This window comes from Phoca vitulina, unplaced genomic scaffold (assembly GCF_004348235.1).
Source record: "Phoca vitulina isolate PV1807 unplaced genomic scaffold, GSC_HSeal_1.0 scaffold25, whole genome shotgun sequence".
Lineage (NCBI taxonomy): Eukaryota > Metazoa > Chordata > Mammalia > Carnivora > Phocidae > Phoca > Phoca vitulina.
The window spans coordinates 4859655-4878039 of record NW_022589728.1 but is presented as its reverse complement, the minus strand read 5'-3'; the positions used below and the strand labels follow the sequence as shown (position 1 = coordinate 4878039).

Below are 18385 nucleotides of genomic sequence, written 5' to 3'. Positions count from 1 at the left end.
CTCATTGAAAATAAATTTGGAATTGGCATCATTTCGTAAAACTGAAGCTGTGCATACACTATGATCTAGCAGTCATAATTCTAAATATTTCCAGAGAAACATTTCTTCATGTGCACAAGGAGACATGCATGCATGTTTATTGAAATATTATTTGTAAATGTTGTAAAAAATTGAAAACAGTCAAAATGGCTGTCAGTAAGGGAATATATAAATGAACGGTGGCCTGTCTGCATAGTGGAATATTACAGAACAGATGGGGACAAATATCTAGATCTTTATGTGCCAAGGAATGGCCTAGAAGAGATGCAGTAGAGGGGGGAAAAAAGAAGTTTTAAAAACTATATAAAGTTTGATACCACTTTTGTAAATTTAAAAACACTAAATATTTTATATTTACTTATATTATGTTTGTTTTCATATTTTTATATGTATACATTTTACTTATATTTATTCATATCCCTATGTATGTTTGTGTGTCTGAAGAGAGGCATCACACTCAGGAGAGAGATTATATGAGGGAAAAGGAGATATAGCTAAAATTAAGATAGTGGTTAAAAGAGACTTTTACTTTACCTGTAATATATTTTTACATGTGATTTGTGTAGTCAAAATAAAAATGTGTGGAACTATGAATAGAAGCAACTGTATCAAGTGAAAGCAGTTGTTAATTCTGGATATGGACAATAAAGAGTATTCTTTTCTTATTTGTACTTTTCTGAATTTTTAAAAAATTTCAAAGCCTAAAAAAAGGAAAGTGATTTATCCTTTTATATTTACTCCTTTCTTGTTGGAAGCTCAGTTTGGGAGGACTATTAGGATTTATGGTTTGATGTGAGAGGAGAGTCCTTTTTGTAATTTAAAGCTACTGTGTTGAAGGGAAACCATGGGTCTAGGGTATTTGGATTTATATAACTTTGTCTCTTATATGTTTATAGTGAGAATTTCACATCATTTATAAAGTTTCTTTTAAAAATATAGTACAGACACATCGAATAACAATGTATGATGTTTAAGCAGTATATTCCATCTTACAAAGAGGTATATTCACTTTGAGTTATTTTAATTGAATACCTTTGAAAAAATTTCATGCATCTTTTTTATTTCTTGGTGTCAGGATTTAATTGAATGATTTTAATTGAAAAAGCTCCTATAAAATTGTACATATTCTTCCAAAGTCAACTCAAGAGAAACATAAAATGATAGAATTTTAAGGTAATCTTACAAAGATTTTGAATCAAGAACTCTTTTTTATGGTGGTGAAAAATTTTATTTTGAGAAGTTAGTTGAGGGGAAGTAGATATTTAGTTTTTTGTTTTTCCTTTTGTGTTTGTTTTCCTGACACACTAATGTCTGGCTTTAGTCACCCTCTTGAAGAGCACCTGATTAACATTTCCACCAAAATCATAGGCAGCAGAGTGGGTTCTTCTCCCACTGATAGAGAGGGTCTAGGCAGACCAATACCTAAGTTGGCTATCTGTGCAGAGCATTTTGTTTGTTGCTCTGTTGTGCCACTAATACTTTATATACTAGTGCTGTAATTATTTGTTTGTAATCCTCAATTCAACTGTGCCTGCTCAGTAGCAGGGACCATATATTGCACATCTTTGTGTCCCTATTACGTAACACAATATGTGGCACGTAGTTAGCACTCAATAATTTACATGCTGAATAAAATAATGAATTAATTGATGAAAGAGAATGTTGGTTGTCTCTTACACTAATTGTTTTGTTGACTTGTTTTAATACTTCCTTAGAAGGCTGTTATATTCCTGGACTATGAAGAAAAGTTAACTAATTAATAATAATTTTGCCTAAACCCAAGTAATGGTGTTATGTTGAATTGATAAGTGACATCTGATCTATCAATATTGTCCAAATTAATTATGCTCAATTGGCATGTTGCCATATATAGAATTTGTCTTAGTGCCATATAAATATAACCTAAAGGAAATGGTATAACTGCCTTTAACACTTTGAAGAGCTCTGTAAGTAGCTGCACTTGTCTGGCACCTTGGGACTAGCATATAGCTCCTGATACGCATAATCTGCTATAAACAATGTACCTGCCTAATGATTATGCATAATGTACCTAATTCTGTCTTATGTTTAGTCCTTTAGTGCCATAATTTGGCTATAAAAGGAGAATTAGTTTTCAAGTTTCTGGAAATAATAGCACCACTGGAATTCACATATTATAATCTTTCTCCCTCTTTTTATGTTCCCAGAGACTTGAGGTTTAACAGAATACGAGAAATTCATGGGAGTGCCTTCAAGAAACTCAAGAATTTGAACACTCTGTGAGTACTTAATCGCTTATCTGTGAGGTTTCTAAAAATACAATGTAGTTGCATTGCAGTTTGCCATAAAAAGTCATTTGGAGAGTAAAGAACAGCTAGTATGGGAGTGAAAACTTGCTGGTGCTCTCGTAACCAGAAATTCTCTGCTTCTTTCCACTGCCTATATTTTTGTTACCTTCTGAATCTGGGAGAAATTCCTACTTATCTAATTGTCCTTTATATTCTATTTGTTTAGAAAAGCTTCATGGATGAAGAAACTGAGAGAAAGAATAGTTAAATAATTTGTCTATGGGTCTCATAGCCAAAGCAATAGGCATGAAATTAAAATTCATGGTCTTGTGATTACAAAGTCCATACTTTCACCAACATGCCACTGCATCTCCTTATTTGTAATACCACAAATATCTTTAAAATCATGTATTTTGAGGAAAAGCTACAACTTTATGGTTAAGTTCTGATAAAAATTTTCAATGTGTAAAAATACTCATTTTATTCATTCAAGAGATTTTATTATCTGTGGTCTACTTAGCAGTTTGCTGGCTTTGGGTCCAGACCAAAATACACAGGAGTCTGCTATGGTATAGCAGATAATCTGACCTTGCAGATAATCAGTAAACAAAGATCAACTGTAAAAACTGTAAAACATGTAATAAAAATATGGCAACTACTATAATGGAAGAGAGTAGAATGCTATGATAGATGATGACAGGGGGCTTACAGGTATTAACATTGCTCAGTATTTAAAATTACTTATGTTGCACTTAGATTAATCCGTAAGGTAAAATCACTGGAAGTTAAGAATATACAGTGTTGTTAGAACTATGTGGGTACATCAATCTTCTTGACATAATATTTTCATAATTGAGTTAATAATATTTTCAACCTAGCTGAATTTATCACCTTATTACAGCCAAGCTAGTCCTTCTAACTTCAGGGTTGAGATTATAACTTTATACTTGTACTTTTCCCACCTGGATTCTCTCCAATAACTGATGCCTGAATATATATACTTTATCACAATATCTCTGGTTGGGGTGATGTAAGAGCATAAGGAAGTAAGGACTGCAAGGTTTATTTCTTACTTAACAATAAAGCAGTTGTTCTCAAACCATAATATATAAAAAATTTTCCTGGAGAGCTTGTGGACATGAAGATGCCTAGTCCTCTTCCCCAAAGATTCTGATTTAAGACTTCTCAGGAGAGACCTAAAGATTTGCATTTTAACGAGTATCTCCAGGGGGTCTGACACTTGGGGAACACCTTCATTGAAGCGTTCAATCTACATATCTACTGAGATATGTAGATGATAGAAAACCAAATATCTTATTAATTAATCAAATGTTACCAAGTGTTATCAAATCCATTCTTCCAATATAGTTGCCACTTAAAAGTTTTTTGAGGAGTGTAACAAAGTAATGATCTTTATTGCAGTTTGGCCACATTTTGGAGTTACAGCACATAACAGTGTAATTATTTTTATTTATTTATTTTTTTAAAGATTTTATTTATTTATTTGACAGAGAGAGACATAGCGAGAGCAGGAACACAAGCAGGGGGAGTGGGAGAGAGAGAAGCAGGCCTCCCGCAGAGCAGGGAGCCCGATGTGGGACTCGATCCCAGGACCCTGGGATCATGACCTGAGCCGAAGGCAGACGCTTAACGACTGAGCCACCCAGGCGCCCCATAACAGTGTAATTATTAATGAACAGTCCATCTCCTCATTTGGTAGAAACCATACTTATTATTAATTTGTGTCTAAATATTTTTATTAAAAAACCAAAATGAAATAATTATCATTTGTGGTGTTAATTACAAGCCTCATTCTCTACTGGTTGCTTTATGTATATTAGCTCCATTTCTCACTCCATTTCATACTGTGTGATAGATGTTATTATTTCCATTTTACAGATTAGGAAACTGAGACTAATAACTGTAGTGTAATTTACCCACATTCATACATCTAGAAAGGGGCAAAGTCAGGATTCACACACACATTGATCTGTTAACTGCTGGTCTGTATGGTTTCTCATGATAGATTTTAGGAAGGCTAGTTCCCTGGAATAACAGGTGATGGATAACTTAAGTAGTAAGTTGTGTAAGAAGGAAAGAAGTGAGGTCAGAAATGGGACACTGGAAGACTGCTGGGGTTGGAGATAACTTGTGCTAGACCTGTGTGGTGAAGCCCCAGTTGCTCAATGAGTTCTGAGGACCCAACAGAGTTATACTTATAATGCAGGTATGTTCATGAAAGTTAGGGAAAAATAAACCTTTTAGCTGGTGTAATTACTGAGTTCCTTGTTGTATGTTTTTTTTTTTTAAACTACCAAATTACCAAATTTTGTAAGAAAATCTCAATATTTAAAATATTTCTCAAATAAGATATTATTATAAGGTATGATATTATGTTTTATATAATGTGATGAGAAATCTTCACTATGCCTCATTTCTGAGAGCTTTTTATCATGCTGATGAATCAACAGTCACTATTTCATTTATTTGTTTTTATTTAAAGATCTGGCATAATGTTTTCTTTTCTCTCAAGACTTTGAAGGATTGATGTTTAATGGTTTGCCAAAGGTGTTACTCTGTTAAGTAGCCATAACTTTAGTTAAGATATTTGATTTGTCTTTAAGGTTATTCTGTGATGTAGCAAGGGAACAAAATTTCCTGCAGTAAATACTATTGTAGTTTTCTAGTTGGAGGTATGCAGGACAATTTTAAAACAGGCATTAATTTCTGGGATAATAGAAACATGTAGATTAGATTTGGCTTTCCACCCATTATTAGTAATAAGGCTTTGGTTGGATCACTTTGTAACTTCTTTACTTTGTAACTTGCTTTTAAGATGAAAAAATAACCACACATGGTTTTATGCTGAGTTAGCCAGTATCATACAAACTATCCAGGTGAAAAAAAATCTCAAAGATCTGAATAAAATACAAAAAGCATCTCTTTGAAAGTTCAGATGGCAATGAAAGCAGCCAAGACTTGAGTAGCTAAAATCTGGAAAAGAAAGGAAGCTCATTGAGCTGACTCAAACCTTCTGTGCAACTTTTCCTTCTCTGGCCATTTGCCAAATCAAGATGCAGAGCATGGAGGATGAAAAGAAGGCAATAGCCTAGATTTCATGTCAGTCTCACTGGACTGGGAAGACAAAGATTGGAATTTAAGACCACCAAGACAACCAGCACTAGAAGGCCAGGATACCTGAAAGAAGGCAGCTGCAGAATAGTGAGGTGAAGATTTTGCCAGCCATTTCATTGAGGCACTTGCTAACTTAAAACTGAAACACATAGAGAGAGGGTACTAGGAAGCCAAGGAGAAAGCAGCTATTAAGACTTAAAAAGCTAATCAGAGATTTTGGCCACTTCAATATACCAGAGAAACAAAAAGAAGACTTTAGGGCCCATCACAGAAAAAAACCCCGGATAAATACCCCTGGTTTTATTTTTTTTTTTAAAGATTTTATTTATTTATTTATTTTTAAAAAGAGAGAGAGAGCGAGCAAAAGAGAGGGAGAGAGAGCAGAGGGAGAGGGACAAGCAGACTCTGTGATGAAGGCTTGATCTCACAATCCTGAGATCATGACCTGAGCCAAAACCAAGAGTCAGATGTTTAACTGACTGAGCCACCCAGGTGCCCCAATACCCCTGGTTTTAATTTTATACTCCTAAAAAGCTATGCCCTAGAAGCAATGGACCATTCTAGACTGGGTGAAGGTGATCTGCTGTATTTTTTCTGCCTCCTAAAAACAAATCAAACCTTCTCTGGAAAAAATATAAAATGATCCCAACCCTCTACAATTTTTCACTCACATCAGTCAATGAAAGATGTCTAAGCATGCCAGGAAAACCAAGAGAAAAAAAAAAAAAAAAACCAAAGAAGCTATGTTTAAGATTTTGAAGTTATAAAACACAGACTTTAAAATAATTGGAATTAACATATTTAAGGTAATATATGAAATGATAAAAATTTTCACCAGATAAGAAGTAATTACTATGTTTTTCTTAGACCTAAGAAGATCATTCCATTTAGGAATTGAGTGGATTGATTCAATCATAGATTAGAATATGGCAGAAGGGAGAATCAGAGTCCTGAAAGATAGGTTATTAAAAATTACCCAGAGAGAAGCACATTGGGGGAAAAAAGATGGAAAACACAGAAAAGAGAGTAAAAGACAGGGACATGACAAAAATATCTACATGTAATCAGAAGATGACAAAGAAAATAGGACAGGGGCAATATTTGAAGAAATTTTAAACACCAATGTTCCTCTAAAACAAAAGATAACAAGTCAACAGTTTCAAGAAGCCTTATGAAACTATGTAGGCTAAATATACAGAGAACTACACTCAGTCACATTGTAGTATACTTGCTGAAAACTAAAGACAAAAGGGTCATTTAAGAAAATATTTTTTAGGTAAACATACATTATCTTTTAAGAAATAGCCATGGAAATGGTGAAAGTTAAAAACAATGGAAAAGCATTTTGCTGGGAAAAAAAATAATGGAAAGACTTGAATTCTATTCACAGGGAAATTAGCCTTTAACAATGAAGGTAAAAAACCCAAACAAACAGACATTTGCAGAGACATAAAAGCTGAGATAATTTGCATTCAGTAGGCCTGCAAATTCTTTTTCCCTCAGGCAGAAGGAAGAAGATGCAAAATGGAAATGCCAAGTGTAGGATACAATGAACACATAAAGGGTAAATATTTTGACTAACTTTAAATTATTTATTTCTTTTTTTTAAAGATTTATTTATTTATTTTAGAGAGTGTTTGAGCATACACCAGTGTGGGGAGGGGCAGAGGAAGAGAATCTTCAAGCAGACTCCCTGCTGAGTGCAGAGCCCAACCTGGGTTTTGATACCATGACCCATGAGATCATGACCTGAGCTCAAACCAAGAGTTGGTTGATTAACCAACTGAGCCACCCAGGCACCCCATTTATTTCTTATAATAATAATGTGCATGTAACATATGTAGAATTAAAAGAAATGATAACAATAGGACAAAATATAGGAGGAAGTCAAATGGAATTAAAATGCTTTAAGGTATTTTCTTTGTAAAGAAAGTGCTAAAATTATCAACTAAAAGTAGACATTAATGAGGTCAGTATACTTGTTGTAATTTCTGGGGTAACCACTACAAGAATAATAAAAAATGTATACTTAAGAAGTTAATAAGAGAAAAATCAAATAATAAAAATTATTGATTAATACAAACAAAGCAAGAAAGGTAAAAGGAACAAAGAACAAACATGAGAAATATTAATATTTACCTATGTCATATTTGTGTATACATGAAATACACAGTAATATTCAGATTGGTTATTAAATTAATAATTTATTGATATAAAAAAATCAAGTTTCGGGGGGGGTTGGGGGGTAGGGTAGCCCGGGGATGGGTATTAAGGAAGGCATATGTTGTAATGAGTACTGGGTGATATATGCAAATAATGACTCATGGAACATTACATCAAAAACTAATGATGTACTGTATGGTGACTAACATAACAATAAAAAAATTAAAAAAAACATTTATCATCAAAAGGCAGAAAGTGAAAAGGCCATCCATAAACTGGGAATGCATAGATCTGACAAAGGACCTGTATCTAAAACATATAAGGAATTCCTGTATCTCAATAAAAAGACAACTCAGTGAAAAAAAAAATTGAGTATATGTCTATATTCTAGTAACAACCATTTCAAAAATGAAATTTTTAAGTGATATAATTTGTAATAACATTAAAAATTTTGATAAGTAGAAATAAATGCAACAAAGATTATGTATAACTTGATGAGAAAACTATAACAGATTGCTGGGAGAAATTAAAGAAATCTGAAATAAATGAATACATATATCATGATTATGAATTGGAAGACTTGATATTGTTACATTATCACTTCATTTCAACTTGATTTATAGATTCAATGCAACCCCAGTCAAATCTCAGCAGGCTGTTCTGTGAAAGTTTATAAGCTGAATCTACAAAAGGCCACACATAGCTAATCAAGTAGTAAAGAAGGATGTTGTAGAAAGATTTAGACTCGATATCAAGAGTTATTATAAATAAAAGAAATTATAAGTGTGGGTTTGGTTCAATGACAAAGAAACAAATGAAACAGAATGAAGAGTCCAGAAACAGACCCACAGGTAAATGGTTATCTGAGATGTCACAAATGTGTATTGCATTGCAGTGGGAAAATGACAATTATCTAGTAAATGGTGCAGAGTTATTTGCATATCCATGATGAAAAAGATAGATTTTGGCACTATTTCACTACTTTGGCTCACATACAATAATCAATTCTAGATGGATCATAGATCATGTAAAAGATAAAAATAATAAGGATTCTAGAAGATAACAGAAAAAAATCTTCATATCCTTAGGACAGACAAACATTTCTCAGAAGACACAAAAAGCAATAACAGTAAAGAAAATGATTGATAAATTGGATTTCATTAAAATTAAGAACTTCAGCTTACCAAAGACACCTTTATGAATAAAAAAAGAAGCCACAGCCTGGAATATTTGCAGTTATGTATATCCAATAAAGGATTTGTATCAGGAGCTCTTACAAATCAATAAGTAAAAGACAAAAACCCCAAATAAAAAATATGTAACAGCCATTTGACAAATTATAATATCCACATGGCCAATAAACTCATGAAGATGTATTCAACATCCCTTTGCATCAGGGAAATGCAACATAAAATGACAATAGGATACCTCACACCTCCATTACAACAAAAAACACTCAAAATATCCACTTATAATGGAACACTGGCTCAATTATTTTAGAACATGGCAGTATCCACTAAAACTAAATACATGTACATCTGGTGACTCAGAAATTGCACATATAAGCATATAATCCACAGAAAGGAGTATAGTATTTCAAAATTATGTATAAGAACTTGGTAGAGGGGCACCTGGGTGGCTCAGTCGTTAAGCGTCTGCCTTCGGCTCAGGTCATGATCCCAGGGTCCTGGGATCGAGCCCCGTATCGGGCTCCCTGCTCAGCGGGGATCCTGCTTCTCCGTCTCGCTCTGCCTCTCCCATACGCTTGTTCTCTCCCTCAATAAAATCTTTAAAAAAAAAAAAAAAAGAACTTGGTAGAAACATTATTTGTAATACTGAAAACTGGAGAAAAGCCAAATTATCCATAAATAAATTGCAGTAAATTCACACAATAGAATATTATAGAGTAAATAAAAAGAATGTATCATAACCACATGCAACAACACAGATAAATCATGCAGATGAAATTTTGGAAGAATTATGCTAGACACAAAAGAGGGCATACACATGTTATGATTCCTTTTATAAAAAGTTCAAAACCAGGTCAAACAAAATACAGACTTTTCTATGTTGATAGAAGCTGAGGTTTACTGGCTGGAAGAAAGCATGAAGGATTTTCTGTGATGTTGAAGATGTTTGATTTCTTGGTTTGTATGGTGGGAACATGAGTGTTTTCATTTTTTTTAATAGAAAAATATCAAGTGATATACTTAAGAGGTCATTAAAATATTCACCATAAATTGATAACCATAAGTAAACAGTATTTTGGTGGGAAGATTGTACACAATTTCTTCTCTCCTTTTTACTTTTCTGTTTTTTTCCAAATTGTGTATAATAAATATGTAGTAATTAATAATGTTAAAGAGAGGTAGAAACTATGGGAAAAAAAAGATGAACAGATTAAACCTACTAGCCAATCAAGTCCTAGTAAACCTAAAGTTATGCAAAATTAACTATAGAACAAACTATATTCCTGTGAGCTAGCACAGTTAGAATTATACAGCTAGATGTGGTTGCAAAGGAGGGCAAGAGAGAGAGAGGAGCACGTGAGAGAATGCATAAGGAGAACCATTGACTTGGAAAATGAGAGGGGCTGAATTTTGTGAATTCTAGCAACCAGCAGGGCTTAAAGCCTAGAGTTTTAAAGGTCAGCAGGCTTGACTGAGATAGAGCTTAGAGGGTACTGCCCTGATCCTGGAGAGAATGCAGGCAAAACCCAGGGGCAGAGTGATCTGAAGAACACCTGGGCACACAGTGGGGAGATTATTTGCTCATCGTAGATAGTGCCCCTGGGAGGCAGCATTCACAGAGATGCCTCTCTAGGAACAGGAGAACAGGCCAGCACAATTTCCCTCCCCTGCGCCTCAGCATAAATATGGAGCCACTGGTGGGAGGCAGCACCATGCCACACTGGCCGCCCGACTTGCTTACACTAAGTACCACTCCCTGCACTCTGACAGGACTGCCCTTCTCAGTCAAACTTGCCTCAGTCCCAGTGCAGTGGGTCCCTCCGCAAGAAGACCAGCACAAGCCCCTGCCCACACTACATCTCCTGACCAGAGAGTTCTACAGGGCTTCAGTTCTGGTGGAGTTGGTGTCAGGTCTCATTTCACAAGCAGACCACAACACACCTAGTTAAAACTTGCCACATTCAGATGAGGGACCAAACACTACCCACAGCAGGCAAAGAGAGCCTCTGCAGATGACTGACCTGAGGGATAGAGTAGGCACAACAAAACAGCAGAGCACAAGAGGCCCCAGGCCATGGGCACTACATGACCTCTTCTTCATAAGGGCATTACTTTCAGGAGCAGGAGACATAATTGGCTTTTCTAGCACACAGAAGAATGCAGAGACTAAGACAAAATGCCAAGATGGATGAATTTATCCCAAATGAAAGAACAAGATAAAGCAAGGCCCAGAGATCTAAGTGAAACAGATATAAGTAACATGCCTGATGGAGAATTGAAAGCAACAATCATAAGGATACTCAATGGACTTGAGAAAAGAATAGAAGGCATCAGTGAGACTCTTACCATGGATATAAAAGAGTTAAAAAAGAATCAAACAGAGATGAAGAATGCAATAAATGAGATTGGAAACAAGCTTGATGCAATGAACAGCAGGCTGGAAGAAGCAGAGGAATGATCTAGAAGTGATCTAGAAGGCAAAGTCATGGAAAGCAATGAAGGTGGACAAAAGACAGGAAGAAGAATTATGCAACACAGGAATAGACTTAGGGAACTCAGTGACTTCATCAAATGTAAAAACATTCGTATTAGAGGAGTCCTAGAAGAATAAGAGAGAGAAAGGGGGGCAGAAAATTTATTTCAAGAAATAATAGCCAGAAACTTCCCTAATATGGGGAAGAAAACAGACATCCAGATCCAGGAGGCACAGAGAACTCCCATCAAAATCAACAAAAGCAGACCAACACCAAGACATATTGTTATTAAATTGGCAAAATATGGTGATAAAGGAAAAATCTTAAAAGCGGCAAGACAAAAGAAGTCCTTAACTTACAAGGGGAAACCCATAAGCTAGCTGGAAATTTCTCAACAGAAACTTGGCAAGCCAGAAGGAGTGGTATGCTATATTCAAGGTGCTGAATGGGAAAAATCTGCAGCCAAGAATCCTCTGTCCAACAAGGTTGTCATTCAGAATAGAAGGAGAGTTTCCCAGACAAACAAAAACTGAAGGAGTTCATGACTGCTAAGCCAGCCCAGCAGGAAATATTAAAGGGGACCCTCTGATTAAAAAAAAAAAAAAATTAAATCCAATTTAATTAACATATACTGTATTATTAGTTTCAGAGGTAGAACTCAGTGATTCATCAGTTGCATACGTCACTCAGTGCTCATTACTTTAAATACCCTCCTTAATGCCCATCATGCAGTTACCCCATTCCCCCAACCACCTCCCCTCCAGCACCCTGTTTGTTTCCTATAATTTGAGTGGAAAGGAAAGACCACAAGTGACAAAGATGAGCAAGGATCAGAGAAAATCTCCAGAAACAATGACAAAACAAGTAATAAAATGGCAATAAATATTTATCTATCAGTAATTACTTTCAGGGTCTCCTGGGTAGCTCAGTCTGTTAAACATCTACCCTTGGCTCAGATCATGATCTCAGGGTCCTGGTATCAAGCCCTGTGTCTGGCTCCCTGCTCAGTAGGGAGTCTGCTTCTCCCTCTCTCTCTGCCCCTCCCCCCTGCTCATGTTCTCTCTCTTTTTCTCTCTCAAATAAATAAAATCTTAAAAAAAAATAATTATTTTGGATGTAAATGGACTAAATGCTCCAATCAAAAGTCATTGGGTGTCCGAATGGATAAAAAACAAGACCCATCTATATGCCCTGCCTACAAGAGACTCATTTTAGACCTAAAGACACCTGCAGATTGAATGTTAGGTGATGAAGAAACATTTATCATGCAAATGGATGTCAAAAGAAAGTTGGAATAGCCATACTTACATCAGACAAACTAGACTTTTTTATTATCATACTGTGTTTTTTTTTTTTTTTAATATTTACTTATTTATTTTAGAGAGAGAGAAAGAGAGCACAGTGGGGAGGGACAGAGGGAGAGGGAGAATCTCAACTAGACTCCACACTGACTGTGGAGCCCAATGTGGGGCTCGATCCCATGACCCTGAGTTCATGACTTGAGCCAAAACCAAGAGTTGGACACTTAACCGACTGTGCCACCCAGGTGGCCCTATTCTTATATTGTATTTATCCTGCTTGGTATCAGGGTAGTACTGGCCTCATGGAATGTTCTCTCTATTCCATTATTTGTAAGATTTTTTTTTCTTAAGATTTTATTTATTTATTTGACAGAGATAGACACAGCGAGAGAGGGAACACAAGCAGGGGGAGTGGGAGAGGGAGAAGCAGGCTTCCTGTGGAGCAGGGAGCCCCATGTGGGGCTCGATCCCAGGATCCTGGGATCATGACCTGAGCTGAAGGCAGATGCTTAACCGACTGAGCCACCCAGGTGCCCCTCATTATTTGTAAGATTTTCATAAACAATGTCATTAATTATTTTTAAAAAATATTTGGTAGAATTCACCAATGAAACGTTGTGGTCTTGGGCTTTTCTGTGCTAGGAGATTTTTGATTCCTAATTCAAATTTCATTCTTGTTATTGGTCTAAGAAGATACCCTATTTCTTGGATTCAAGGTTCATGATTCAATCTTGGTAACTTGTGTGTTTTTTGGAATTATATGTTTTTTTTTCCCCTAAATTTTCTGATTTGTTAGTATATAATTGTTTATAGTAATCTATTATCACACTATGTATTTCTTTTTTTTTTTTTTTAAGGTTTTATTCATTTATTTGACAGAGAGAGACACAGCGAGAGAGGGAACACAAGCAGGGGGAAATAGGAGAGGGAGAAGCAGGCTTCCCGCGAAGCAGGGAGCCCGATGTGGGGCTCGATCCCAGGACCCTGGGATCATGACCTGAGCCGAAGGCAGACGCTTAACGACTGAGCCACCCAGGCGCCCCACACACTATGTATTTCTGTAGTTATCTCTTGTATTGTTTTCTCTTCCATTTCTCATTTTGGTTTATGAGTGGTCTCTCTTTTTTTCTTAGTTAATGTAGTTAAAGCATTGCCAATTTTGTTTGTTTGTTTGTTTGTTTTTGGAAAAACTGGTCATTACTTTCAATGTTATGTTACTGCTTATTCTGGTCTCTATTTTATTCATTTCTGATTTTTCTTTGTTATTTTCTTCCTCTACTAAATTTCAGCTAAGTTTCTTCTTTTTCTACTTCCTTGTGGTGTAACATTATTTTAACTTTTTTTGTTAATACAAGCATTTATAGTATAAATTTCATTCTAACATCTGCTTTTGCTGCATCCCATAAGTTTTGGAATATTGTGTTTTCTTTTTCTTTTGACCTGAGACATATTTTGATTTGCCATTTGATTTCTTATTTGGCCCATTGCTTATGCAATAATGTGTTGTTTAATATTTACATATTAAGTATTTAATATTTACATGTAGATTTTCCAGCTTTGTTTTTTTGTTGATTTTTAGTTTTGTACCATTGTGGTTAGAAAATATACTTGGTATGATTTCAGTCTTCTTAAATTTGTAAGATTTGTTATGTCTCTTTTTATGTGATTTAACCAGGGGATTCTTCTGTGTGTACTTGAAGAAAATGTGTATTCTATTTTTCTTGGATGGAATGTTTTATATATATCTTTTAGAACCATGTTTTCTGAAGTATGCTTCAAATAAAAAATGTTCTTATTAAAAAAAATAACTTTTACTGAGAGTACTCATTTAAAATAAAACATATCGGGCGCCTGGGTGGCTCAGTTGGTTAAGCGACTGCCTTTGGCTCAGGTCATGATCCTGGAGTCCCGGGATCGAGTCCCACATCAGGCTCCCTGCTCAGCAGGGAGTCTGCTTCTCCCTCTGACCCTCCTCCCTCTCATGCTCTCTGTCTCTCATTGTCTCTCTCGCAAATAAATAAAATCTTAAAAAAAAAATAAATAAATAAAATAAAACATATCGGGGAATGGGGGATGGGTGAAATAGGTGAAGGGGATTAAAAGGGCAGTTACGATGATGAGCACTGAGTAATGATATATAGAATTGTTGAATCACTGTATTGTACACCTGAAACTAATATAACACTGTATGTTAACTATATGGGAATTAAAATTAAAAACTTAATTAAAAAAAAAGAATTACATAGCTAGAATCATAAAGATGAGACCACCAGAGTTCAATGTCATCTCTACAGGAGGCTGTTGAATGGCCTCTTGCAAGACAGCTCACCACAGTGTCTCTGAGAGATAGTGAGAATAGTAAAGCCACACTTTTACCAGTTTATTATAAGGACAGAGGGAAATAAAGAGAAGAGCTTTAAAAATAAAGTTAAAATTTTCACGACAGAATGTTAACAATTTTGACTTTGTGGTTTTTATACCAATATAGCAGTACAAAGTGAAATCAAGCATCTGGTGATTATATTTCCTTGAGTCACCTTTGCACTAATTGCAATGGGAGCTCCTCTGTTTTCTTGATGTTTAAAACAAATTCCAACCACACCAGCATGTTTGAGCCTTCTAGTTTCTGGATGAAGCTGATAAGAATAATACATTTGGGAAGCAGGCTCAAATTCAATTATGGATCACCCAAATGGATTACTCAAGTGGATTACTCAAATATGCTTATAGGAGAGATAATTGAGACCCAGAGGAGCAACAATAATTAATAAACACCAAAGACAAAGGTTATACTATACCACAGAAATAAAATAAATGCATTTATTTATTTAAATTTAAATTTAAATAACACAACTGAAACACATAGATCTTAGTCCAGGGCTGATCCCCTCTGGTTTGCCTGCATTCTTCTGGAAGAAAGCCTTCCTCAAATGGCAGGGTGAAGAGAGCCTTGGGGGGAATGTCAGAAGTATTATTTTTGGTTCTTCAAATAGTTTTGTAAAGTTTGGTGAGTTACTTAACCTCTCTAAGTTTTTATTAACATATCCCCCAACTTTTTAATTTGAAAATTTTCAAACCCATCCCAAACTTGAAAGAACAATACCATGATTACTTGTATACCTTTCACATAAATTTGCCAGTTGTTAACGTTTTGCTACATTTGCATTTCTCTCTCTTTATGTACACATATATATGTGCATAATCATGTATTTATGTATTTGTTCTAATTGACTGAAACACTTCCAAGTAGGTTGCAGATATGATACTTCATCTTCCATATTTTTTTATGCATCTCCTAAGAACAAAGACATTTTCTTACAGAACTGCAATATCTCCTAACACCTAAGAAATTTAATTTTGATTCAATATTATCTGACATAAAGTCCATATTCAATTTTTCCCAAGTGTCCCTCTAATTTCATTTATAGGTAGTTCTTCCTCCCAGCCTAGGACTCATTAAGTGCCAGGTTATCATGTGTCTTTAGTACCCTTTAATCCAGAACACTCACCCACTTTGTTTTTCAAAACATTGATATATTTTAAGAATCCACATCCATTATTTTGTAGGATGGACCATAATCTGAATTTGTCTTATTATTTCTTCATGATCAGCTGTAGTACTGCTAAGTTTGATTGCTTGGTTAATGTGATGTCCACCAGATGTTTCCATTGTGAAGAGAGTTTCCCTTTGTGATAAGTATCATGTGGGTGATACTTGGAGATCTCATATATACCCTGTTCCTCAAACAGTTTTTACCCATTGGTTTAGAATCCATTGGTAACTCTGCCTGAATCAGTTATTACATTGGGGATTGCAAAATAGTAATTTTCTAAGTCTATCATCCTTCTACATTTATTGGTTGTCATTCCTCTGTAAGAAGAGTTTCCTCCCTCATTAATTTTAATATCATTATCCACTCAGGTATTTTTTCTATTCACTGTGTTATAATCTGCTGGTGTCGTTATTTTTTGATGCCCAAATTATTTCAGATTTGATCATGGGAACACTTTGAACAGTGCCTTCATTTTTCTGACATGTTCCCACTAATCTTTGACTATTTGTTTGCTTTCTGGTCCAAAGTGGTCCAAGCTCACTTTGAACTTTTCTTCCATAGATATAGAAATAGCCTAGGAATCCTGGTTCTTTTAAATGAGAAATAATATTTGGAAACAAAAATCTGGGCCATTAAATATACAGCAACACACACATTTATTTAGTCATGAGTTTATACTGATACCTTCAATTCAAATCCAACATCACAGGGTTTTTCTTCATTCTCCCCCATTACACATTTACATATTCTTCTCCCATCGTGAGACCACTGATTTCCAAAAATAGGAATGTATTTACTCACTTGCCATATTCTACAGAACACTCAAAATAGTTTCAATATACCAAATACAAAATTTATACCAAATATATTACAGCCAGCATGCCAATTTAAGTGTATGGTAACTCTTTTTGTCTTTTGTATCTTTGAGCCAATAAAGTCAGCATGCTGTATTTAAAAGTTACTCAAATCAATTATTTCTGAGCATGCTATCTGTTTGATATACAGTTCAGTTCATTTTTTTCTGTTTACATTCATTTTTAGGTTTTTAAAAAATCTTGTTTGATATAATATGTACATGTCTCAAAGGTCAAAAGTATATTAAAAAAAGATACATTAAATCTCATTCCTACCCTTACTTTTCTACCCTGTTAGCACTCACACCCTACACAAACTATTCCATTAGTTTCAGCTTTATCTTCCTCATGTTTGTTTTGTAATAAAATACAAATATATATGTAAATATATGAATATATAAATACAACAAAAAGTATGTATATGTATTTTATTTCACTTTCTGTCTTACACAAAAGGTGACATATCTTGCCTTTTGTCATTTGATAGTGTATTCTGGAAATCATAATAGTTTACAAAAGTTCTAATGGAAGTATTTCTGTGGCACCACTGCACTCCATTGTATGGGTTTACAATAGTGTACTCAGCCAGTCTTCTATGAATGACATTAAGGTTTTGTCCAACATTTTCCTGTGAAATATTATGCAATAAAAAAAACAATGAATGGAGTTGCTCATACATTATCTCCATTGGTAGAGTAAAACTTGTATATACCATTTTGTTGGATATTCCTAATGCCTCTTATAGCAGGGCAATTTACACTGTCACTAGGGATGCATGAGATTATCTATTTCACTATAGTCTCATCTAGATAATGGCCATCAAATTTTTAAATTTGATCTTTTGCTGATCTGATAGGGAAGAAATGATATCTCATGTAGTTTTAATTTTCATTCTTATGAGTGAAGTTAAAACATCTTTCACATGTTTAAAAGCCACTTGAATATCTTTTTCTGTGGACTGTTTGTTCATGTCCATGGCCCATACTTATATCAGAATTTTAGTCTCTGTCTTCATTTTTAAATCTTTATATTCTAGAGAGAGTAATCCCTTTATATGTAATGTATGCTACAAATATATTCTTCCAGTTTTTCATTTGTCTTTTTACTTAAGATGTTTTATTGTTTGCAATATGGAAGTTTTTATGTCAAATTTTAGGTAGTTAAATTTACATATCCTTTCTTTTATTGCTTTTAACTTTGAATCATATTAGAAAGCTTTCCCCACACTGAATTCATAAAAGAACTTATCCATATTTTCTTTCAGTGATCATATGGTTTCATATTTTTACATGTAGATCCCTGGTCCATTCAGAACTTATTTTGGTGTTTTTTGTAAAGTATGGATCCAATTTTATATTTCTCCAAATGGCTATCATTTGTTATACTACCATTTATTTTAAAAAGTTCA

The 18385-nt window shown here is 34.7% G+C and overlaps 1 protein-coding gene across 1 annotated transcript in view; it reads left to right on the top strand.

The window, feature by feature from the left end:
• PXDNL (peroxidasin like) overlaps positions 1-18385 on the top strand; it is a 453123-nt gene that overhangs the window by 133364 nt on the left and 301374 nt on the right. The window contains exon 2 of the mRNA XM_032421891.1: positions 2226-2297. Within this exon, the coding sequence (XP_032277782.1) occupies positions 2226-2297 (72 nt within the window). The remainder of the gene's footprint in view (positions 1-2225; positions 2298-18385) is intronic.